Source organism: Hibiscus syriacus, unplaced genomic scaffold (genome assembly GCF_006381635.1).
Source record: "Hibiscus syriacus cultivar Baekdansim isolate YM2019G1 unplaced genomic scaffold, ASM638163v2 tig00113099_pilon, whole genome shotgun sequence".
Taxonomy (NCBI): domain Eukaryota; kingdom Viridiplantae; phylum Streptophyta; class Magnoliopsida; order Malvales; family Malvaceae; genus Hibiscus; species Hibiscus syriacus.
The window spans coordinates 431,881-441,750 of record NW_024063442.1 but is presented as its reverse complement, the minus strand read 5'-3'; the positions used below and the strand labels follow the sequence as shown (position 1 = coordinate 441,750).

The following is a 9,870-nucleotide window of genomic DNA, read 5'->3' as shown; positions in this document are numbered from 1 at the left end:
CATTATGAATAAAAAAGGAAAAGTTAGGATGAATTTTAAAGAATTTGAAAATAATAATACTTTTGAGTATTATTATTTTGTATAAATGTTAGAAAGTATACTAACATTTTATTTTATATTGTATGTGTGAAATATGGATGCTTGGGTAGATCGTAATCAAATTCCTGAGACAAGCAAACAAAAAGGCAAAGATAAAGTCGCAGAATAGTCAGACAACATTAAGGCATAATATTGAGGTATACCAAGTGATTGCATTTATTATGTACTTATATGATATGAGGATGACTTGTGATGAGTCAACCTCGAATGTTTTTATAAAAAATATGTTTTAGAACATTTTGAAATATTTTCATAAAGTTTATGAAAATGATTTTACGAATAATTTTAGAGTATGAACTGCTCTAAAATAGATGGATGGACTTTTATATTGTTTTAACAACTATCGATGTTTCAGAATAAATGTTTAATCTGTGAATTTGATTTAAAGGCCTATTTTATGTGCATTGAGAGTCATAGATGCATTCGACATACTTTGTGTATGATGATTATCAATCGATTTTGTTTAATGCATATGTTGCATTTTCGTATCAGTACTATGTGTACTTTCGGCACTCTGTGTGCACCCATGGTATTCATAATGAGTTTGTGAATTACCATTTAGTTACCTTAGTATAGTGTTGTTGTCATTACAGAACCTATGCTTTCGTTTAGCACTTATGTGCAACTCATGTACCATGCATTCTCATTCAACATACATTGGGCAAATAAAATGATACTTTGGAAAAATATTGATTGATAGATATGTTGGGCATACTAAATATTGTTTCGCATGTTATGTGAAAGAAACTCGGTTTACCAAGCCAGTTTTATGTATTATTATGATTTATACGATTAAATTCACATTTTTGATATTTTATGATGTACTTATGTTTTGGTTATACCTCACTTATATTATTATGCCTCACTAAGTGAATACTTAGCTTGTGATGGTTTCACGCGTAGGTAATAGCATACGAGCGGAGTAAGGAGTGCAATTGATATCGTAAATTAGAGGTTGCCTCATCAGTAGCTGTATGGTGTTTATGTCTAATTTTGATATTATTAGATGGCATGTAATAGATTTATGATAATTCTATGGAATGTATTTGAATTATGATGTTGTAGTATTTACTATGTTAGAACTTTAAGGTTAATTTACAAACTATAGTTAATGAACATTTTTATTATTATTATTATATTAAAATATTTTATTTAAAGAAACAAAATTTTACTGGTTTTCAAATACGGAAATGTTTTTAAAAGTCATGTGGCATATGTGACTCATGTACGAGGACGTATACGGAAAGTGGGTGTTATGTAGTAGCAGTTGGCATGACAGGGGATTGGTGCAGACGAAGGTGGTCTGGGATTAGGCAACTGAGGCAGCGACAGAGTGGGGTTAGAGTTTGAAAACCCTAAAAAAATTAGGTACTGAGCCGGACCTGTTGGGCTCCGAATTTATCTTTGTTGGGCTCGGGTCTTGGGTGGATGACCCTTTGTGATTGGGGTCCAATTTGGGTTTTGTAATTGACCTGTATAAATAATAATAATAATAATAATAATAATAATTGTAGCGTCGGGATGAAAACGAGTGTCCATACTATTTGCATAAAAAATCACTATTCATGCACTCATTTTTTAAAAATAAAATTAATTTATATCATATGGGATAAATGTATATCCTATAAATAATGTTTTTTAAATAGTATAATTGGTGAAATATATTTTTGTCTTATATGACACGTATAATTAATAAATTAAAATATTTTAACAAAAAAATACTTTTAACGAATTATTTTAATATTTAATTCATATGTTTATAGTAATGTATTTTGGATTCATATCTCAAGGTAAGTACCGTGATTTTATTTTTCTAATTATTGGTATTTTAATTAAATATATCTTTTTATCATTAATATAATATAGTTTTATTAAATTCATTGAGTGAATTTAGTGGTAAAAGATAATGATTTTTTAATTTTTTCGAGTTCGAGTAATCGTTTATTTGCAAGATGCATGTGCATTATCAATAATTAAGAAAAATATATATTAAAAATAACATTAAACTAAGAAATGGTATTATATTAATATAATTTTTTGTTTAATTAAAAATACTTTTAACTAAAAATGATTGATACAAAATAACCATGTGAACAAAGTATTATTATTTAATAAAAACATTTTTTATTAAATGTATTTCTTAATTAAAATATTTATACTTTTTTCTCTTTAATCTAGGTGATTACAATAATATCATTTATTTTTGAAGACTCTCAATCATTTCACTATGAACGTTCAACTATCATACAATCATTGGTGTTCGAACTCAAAACTTTAATAGTAATTTTTTAATTATTAATATCGACTTAACATAAATAAATATTATATTCATAAATAATCTGAGAGGGTGACTTTAAAGAACGTTATTGGAGTAAATAAGCCACATACGGTCAAGTTGGCTTGCAATTTCCTTCAACGTTAATCCTTTTTATTTATAATATTTATTTGACTCCTAAGATAAACCTTTGCCAATATGATAGATTTTTTTATACATAAATTGAAAAAATAATTATCTTCCTAATACGTCAGCTCGTAAGATGGATAATTAACTAATTAATTAAAATAATACATAATAAAATAGTTAGAAAAACGTCAAGCAGAAAGGTTCAATTTAGAATACAAATGAAAATAACGTTTTTTTTTTATTGTAAAGACAGCAAAGTTACATTAAGCTCTCATGTAAAGGGGACCATAGCAATCACGATTAAGCAGATCCAAGATAGACACCGAGGGCTCTGTGTAAACGTGCCGACCAGCAAGAATATCAACTTGGGAGTGAGCAAGGGCATCAGCGAATCTCTTTGCTTCTCGGGGTATCCATTAGACACTGGGGGCTCTGTGTAAACGCTTTTTGTTTATTTATCTTCGTATATGATACAATTTCAACTTAAAATGTTTTAAAAATATATTTTGTGAAACTTATTATGTATAATTTATTTTCATATTATTATTATTAAATTTCTAACTGAAGTGTAGTAATAAAATTTATGTATTTTTTTAATAATTTTTTTCTAACTTAAAGTATATATATATATATATATATATATATATATATATATATATATATATATATATTCACGTAAATTTATATAAACATATGGCATATGTTCTATTAAAGCACAGTGGGTCAAACTTAGTGTATTGATTAAATTATCATCATTCATCAAACAACAAAATGCTTTCATTGGCGTGGGTGCCTTCTAGAGCTTCACCAAAGCATTTATGGATAAATTAAGTAAAAAAGTTGTAATGGTTATGCATATTTAATTTGAGTTTTCTTTTTTGTGAACTTTTTTTCATATTCAAAAAATAAATTAAGAATTTATCAAATAATATATTTTCCAATATGTTGTATTACTGAGATCATTTTTATTTAGAAATTTTATACGTTGATTTGATTATAAAAATTTATCAACAACGAGTAGATGGTCAAAAAGTCCTCTGTCCATATTTTTTTCTCTCTTTTAAATGAAAATTGTTCAAAAATGTATTTTTCCTTAAAAAATTAACTTATTGGACCTATAATTTTAGTTCAAAATAATTCAATATTATTCAAATTTAATAGTAATATCTGATTTTTTTGGTTTCAAAAATTAGTTTTTTAATTTAATAAAAAATATTTTTTAAAATATTTATTTATTATTAAATTTTCTAAGTTTCAATATATATAAAAGCAATTAAGTAATTACTGAATACATTGGTAGCAGATATTTTAGACTTGATGATTATTAAAATTTAAAGCATTTGCAAGTTGTGATAAAATGTAAAACAGGAGGGAAGAGTCAACGTTCCAGTGCCAGGTAGAACATAATTCTTAGTAAAACAAAGGGTACTTTTGTTATTAATGGGAAAAAGGAAGGGCAATTCCACATTTTCTTGCACTGCCTTCTTTCAATTACTCCTTTATAAACCTCAAACTACAAAATACTCTGCTCCCAAGACGAAATACTCGGGCTGTTTTTAATTAAAACACAGAAAAACACAAACGCAATGGCTGGCTCTTCCGCATCGCCACCAGTACTAGGACGCTGCACAGCAGGCATCACCACCGTTGATCAGAACAGCGAAGCAGCAATCTCTATCGTCCATCAAGACATCATTGAGACCCACATATTGACCCGGCTTGACGGCCCAACTCTCTCATCCGCCTCCTGCGCCTCTGCCCACCTCAATGCACTCGCATCGCAGGAAAACCTCTGGACCAACATCTGCCTCTCTACATGGCCTTCCATCGCCTCTCCACGTGTAAGCCACGTCTTCTCTAAATTCCACCAGAGCTCCCGCTCCTTCTTCTCGGACGCGTTCCCATTAGCCATCGAACCAGCGACCTTAGGCGACTCGTCGGAAAATCCTAACCTTCCATCGGAATTAATCTCTGCCGTTGATGTATATTACAAGAAGGAGCTGATTTTCAGTAAAGTCGTCGAAACGGAAACTGTAAGCGCTTGGTTCAACAGCTCACCGTTCCGGGTTGATTTATTGGATCCAAAAGAAGCTGTTTCGACCCGGATACCAAACCCGGATAAGGACGACACGTATAGGGATCTGGAAGAAGATATGGAGTTGAGTTGGATCATGATCGACCCAATCGGAAAACGGGCGATGAATCTCTCGAGTCAGAGACCGGTTACCGTACACCGGCACTGGCTGAGCGGGGAGGTGCAGGTGAAGTTCGCGTCGGTAATAGCCGGAGGAGGAATTGGGGCAGCGACGGAGTGGGTGCAGTGCGAGGTGGTTGTCACGTGCGGGGGGTCAGCTGGAGGGGAGATGCACGTGAGGGAGGTGAGTTTACAGTTGGAGGACATGGATGGGATGTACCTCAGTGGGAAGGATAGTTTGGGAATTTTGAAGAGAGGATTGGAGGGCAAAAGAGGAAAAGGGAAGAGGAGGGAAATGGAAAGGAAGAAGGAAGTAGAGGACTTCTTGGAAAGGAAAAGAGGGAGAACAGAGAGGAGAATGAAGAGGGAAGGGACTCTCGATATGCTATGCGTTGCGTTTGGGGTTTTGGCGTTTGTTTCTTCCGCCTTATTTTTTTTTTAAATAAAATTTTTCAACATGTAAAACTCCATTAAAATATTAACCTGTAAATTAAAATCATGACGAATGAAACAAAGGATTAACAAATTAGCAACTCAAACTACTTTATACATCAATATTTATATATTCTATTAAGTGATCAAAATGTAAAGTGTTCAAAATGTGAAGTGTATAAGTTGTGTTCAAAATGTGAAGTGTATAAGTTATCGATGATTAAAAAGAATTTAAATAAATATTATCTTATAATCACTTTAAACTATTAAAAAAATAACAATAATAAATTAGTTTAAGGAGTCTTAATAAATCAAAACTTATCATATGAGTGTTGATGACTATAACAATGATGTTCTTGTTAGAGATGGCAATCAGATCATTTGGATTGAATTTATGTTGGAACTTATCGGGGTCTAGACTATTTTAGTTTTGATGGGATAGAATTTGATTTAAGTTTAGTTCGGTTCTATAGAAATTCAGTTTAAGTTGAGTATCAGATCATGTCAAAATTGGATCAATTAGTTTTTAGGTTTGATTAATATCAGATAGTTTATCTTTGGGTTAGGTCAATATTAGATCAATTGATTTCAATTACAGTCAACCATTAAATTTTTTGGTCAATTTAGGTCAACCTTTAGAATTTTAAATCAATCTTTAAATTTTCAGGTAAACCGTTGTCGCACTTTATCATCATAATTTTCAATATTTCTCTTTATTACTTATAATTCAAGAATTTATGTGAACATATATTGTCACATCTCGAATTCAAAGCTATAAGTTTTAGTTTTAGTTTATCGAATTAATAAATCTTTAAAATTAATAATTTTATTTAAATATATATTTTCACCGTCTAAATTCAGAGCTAGAAGTCATTTTATCAAATATAGAAATGATCTTTTAACTGAGAAAATATTATATTAAATCATTAGACTAAAATTATTGTTAGAAGCGGTGGTTAACTAGTACTATAATATTAAATGATCAATTATTTGGTTAAAATCGGATCGAAATTTGGCTTGGGTCAAATATAGACAAACTAAATTCGGGTTGCTTTCGATGTTTTTGGTTCAAATTAATTTTGGTATGAGTTGTTTTAGATCTAACTAAAATTTGGGTCGGTTTTGATTCAATTCAAGTTATTTAGAGTTTTAGATCAATTTTAAATCATTATATTTGGATGTATTTCAAATTTCAGATTTGATAGATTAATTCAAATAATTAGATACAAGTCAAATTTATCAGATCTAGATGTTAATATTTTCGTGGGTTTTTATTTTATTTTTTATCATTTGAAATATATATATATATATATATTTGCTCAGCAAAAGATTTTATTTAATGATAAATACAGAAAAAGAGTAGTCTCAACAAAGTAAATGATATAAAACGGAAGGACCCTTTTCTTTGATACAGCACACCCAGTTTATAGCATACAAATTGAAACAAAACTAAAAAAAAAAACTACACTATAACAGGAAACTCAAGACCCACACTAGTTCTACCACCATGCTTTGAACAAAACAGGTCTTGTTATTCCTTCTTTCGCTAGATTATCGGCCACAGCATTTAAATATCTCAGGGTATAGAAGAAATGAATATGAGAGATTGCCCAGGTTTGCTGGAAAACCGCTCCACCACTTCCAAGGACGCATTAACGAGAAAACGATCAAGTTTAGAACAACTTGACAGTCCTATTCTATCACTAAGGGAGTTTTTCCTACCCAACCCGCTTCGACAAAAACTGCAAGAGTAGTTTCAATTGCTTTAAGTTCAGGAAACTCTGGATCAGCTCCCTCCACTGGGCCCGACAACATGGCTCTCACCTCGGCCACCTCCGTTCTCAGAACCCCGCCACAACCTGCCGCACTTCGGTTAGTAGCCCCGTCCACATTAAATTTTACAGACCCCGACTCAGGTGGACGCCAGATCGTACTCTCTTTGACACTATTAGGCCGCAAAATGCATTTCCTCGGGAAACACCACCAATTCTCATATGAAATTAAAACTACCTCGCTAGCCGACTTTAACCAAATTAGTCTGTCGTGCGTGGTCATGCTTATCGTTTCTTTCTCTATTAACAGCTTCAACTCTTCAAGGATTGCTTCCTCTCGTGGCAGGAGTTTTCTCGAAAATAAAGAATGCCAATTTAAAGTTTGAAGGCTCAAATCTCCCACAATTGAGTTTATTATTTCACCTTTTCTTCTCCAAAGTCTATAAAGGTGAGTGTACTTTACCAAAAGGGAAGCCTCACTACACCAGCAGTCTTCCTAAAACATAATCGATCTCTCATTCCCTAGCTTCCAACAAAATGCTTCTTTGTTCATCCATTTTATTCACCTCCCTTGCTTGGAGGTTCCTAATTATGCCTTTCCAAATTGCCGATATTTTTTTATTACCCTCGATTCTGACCCCCGTAAGCTCACTATCGTCATACTTAGCGCTAATTACCCTTCTCCATAGGACGTTCTTTTCCAACTGGAATCTCCAATCCCATTTTGCAAGAAGCGCTCTATTTTTTAGCTTGATATTGATTACACATGCTCCGCCTTTTTTCTTCGAACTGCATAGCTTTGAGTGACGGCTATAATTGTACACGTGCCAAAAGCTGTTGCTAAACTGGTTGCACTAGGTGGTTAAGATGGTGTGAAGTTGTTAGGGTTGTTAGTCTGTTAAGTTGCTGCTTAAGCAAGCAACCTATATGATCTTTACAGTGCTATATATAGAGCACTATTGTTTCCTTGTAAGTAATCTTGTTTTGTTAGTCAAATAAGTTCTTTAAGTTTTCTTTCAAGTTTCTCAATATGGTATCATTTGCTGAAGGTTCTGGTTCCTAGTTTCCGTCTGCGGTGATGGTTCTTGACAGTTCGACTCTCTCTTCAGCCACTGGAGATAGTTCTGTGGTGCGGTCCGTTTTGTTCAGTAACAAAAAGGTAAATGTTGTCTTGGACAAGATGAATTTCTTGCTTTGGAAGCAGCAGGTGCTGCTCACGGTTCGCAGTCATCGCCCCAAACGAAATATCTTCTTAACTTATCAATCTTTAATAATACTGACTTGGGCACTTCAAAAAGGGATAGGTAATAGAGGGGTAGAGCTGCCAATACATCGTTTTCTAACACGATCCTCCCTGCAAAGGATAAAAAAAAATGACTCTTCCAACCTGACAGCTTTTAATGGAACCGCTCTATCACCGGATCCCAAGTAGAAGCCTTCCTTGGGCCTGCTCCTAGAGGGAACCCCAGATAATTAAAAGGGAGCGACACTTTTTGGCAATCGCAACGCTGAATAAGGGAATCCACTTCATTTTCATTCATATTAATACTGATAAAACATGATTTCTTAAAATTTATCATTAAACCCAAGTAAACTTCGAAGCTTCTCAATATTCGTTTCACATTCTACAGTTTGCGCTCACTTGGCCTAAGAAATAAGATGGTATCGTCCGCAAATTGTAGATGGAAATCGACATCCCAGGGACTATGCTATTTATGCCTCCTGTGACACAACCTTCTCGAGCAGATTGTGTAATGCCTTCGTGACAAGGATGAAGAGAAATGGGGAAATTGGGTCCCCCTGTCTTAATCCATTCTTCATGTAAAATTCTTTTGTTGGAGACCCCTTCAGCAAGATTGGGACTCTAGCAGTAGAAACGCATTGTAACATCCACCCTCTCCATTTGGCTCCAAAACCCATCTTTTCGAGTATCATTAGTAGGAAGTCCCAATACACGCAATCGTACGCTTTGGAATATCTACCTTCCCGAGATAAACGCACATTGCATGTCACTCACTAGTACATTCATTACCTCTTTCAGTCTTTCGGATAGCACCTTAGAGAGGATTTTTGTAGGCAGAATTTATCAAACTGATTGGCCTGAAGTCCGATAGGTTGCTCGGGTTCCTTGATTTAGGAATAAGGGCTATGAATGAGGTATTGATTTTGCCCTTAATCTGACGGTTGCAAAAGAAATCCTTAAATACACACATAAGATCGTTTTTTATTGAGCTCCAGCATTTTTTTTATTATAAAAACTTATGTTAAAACCATCTGGGCCTGGGGCCTTCGAGTCATAGCAGCTCCAAACCGCCTTCTTTATCTCCTCTAAAGTAAACGACTTTTCTAGAGTTGCAGCTTCATCTTCTGATAAATGTTTGAAGTTTAGATCCCACAGTGTATTCCAGCTTTTCGGTTGGCAACTAAAATGGTTTTCGAAGTGCCCAAGAACCTTTTCTTTCAGACTCACTGGATTATCAGCACCTTGAACTCCAAGATTTGCCCCATAAATTACTCCTTTTTTGCCCTTAACTTCATCACCCGATGGAAGAACACCGAATTCTTGTCTCCGTCCTTTAACCACGAGATACGCGCTTTTTGTCACCCTAAACCCCAATAATATAACTAATGTGGTATATATTTACATAAATTTAACTAAATCTTCTGTCCAAATTCAACAGTGAGTATTAGAGATGGATCAAGGAGACAGATGAGAATAATCACTCCTAAAAATTTTAAATTCTCCTATATTTTAATTATTTTATATTTTTATTTTGTTAAAATTTTATAAATTTATTTTAATTTAAAATTTATAAATTTAATCTTTAATATAAATTATAGTGTCCATCCTCAATTGACAGTGAGATTATGACGGGTGGTATTACTTATAGAATAACAAAGTTGGCAATGATGATGATAAATTCTTTAATATTGATTATATTATTATATATAATAAGTTGTAGCCCACT

General features: G+C 33.1%; 1 protein-coding gene across 1 annotated transcript; it reads left to right on the top strand.

Moving 5' to 3' along the window:
- The first annotated feature begins 4,053 nt into the window (after window positions 1-4,053).
- On the top strand, window positions 4,054-5,176 carry LOC120185364 (probable F-box protein At2g36090). Its single transcript, XM_039189607.1, has one exon. It carries the CDS (start codon window positions 4,090-4,092, stop codon window positions 5,137-5,139), a length of 1,050 nt encoding a protein of 349 aa, XP_039045538.1. The 5' UTR covers window positions 4,054-4,089; the 3' UTR covers window positions 5,140-5,176.
- Window positions 5,177-9,870: the final 4,694 nt, after the last annotated feature.

Coding starts and splice junctions, on each gene's coding strand:
- LOC120185364 (XM_039189607.1), top strand. CDS start 4,090: ATGGCTGGCTCTTCCGCATCGCCACCAGTACTAGGACGCTGCACAGCA.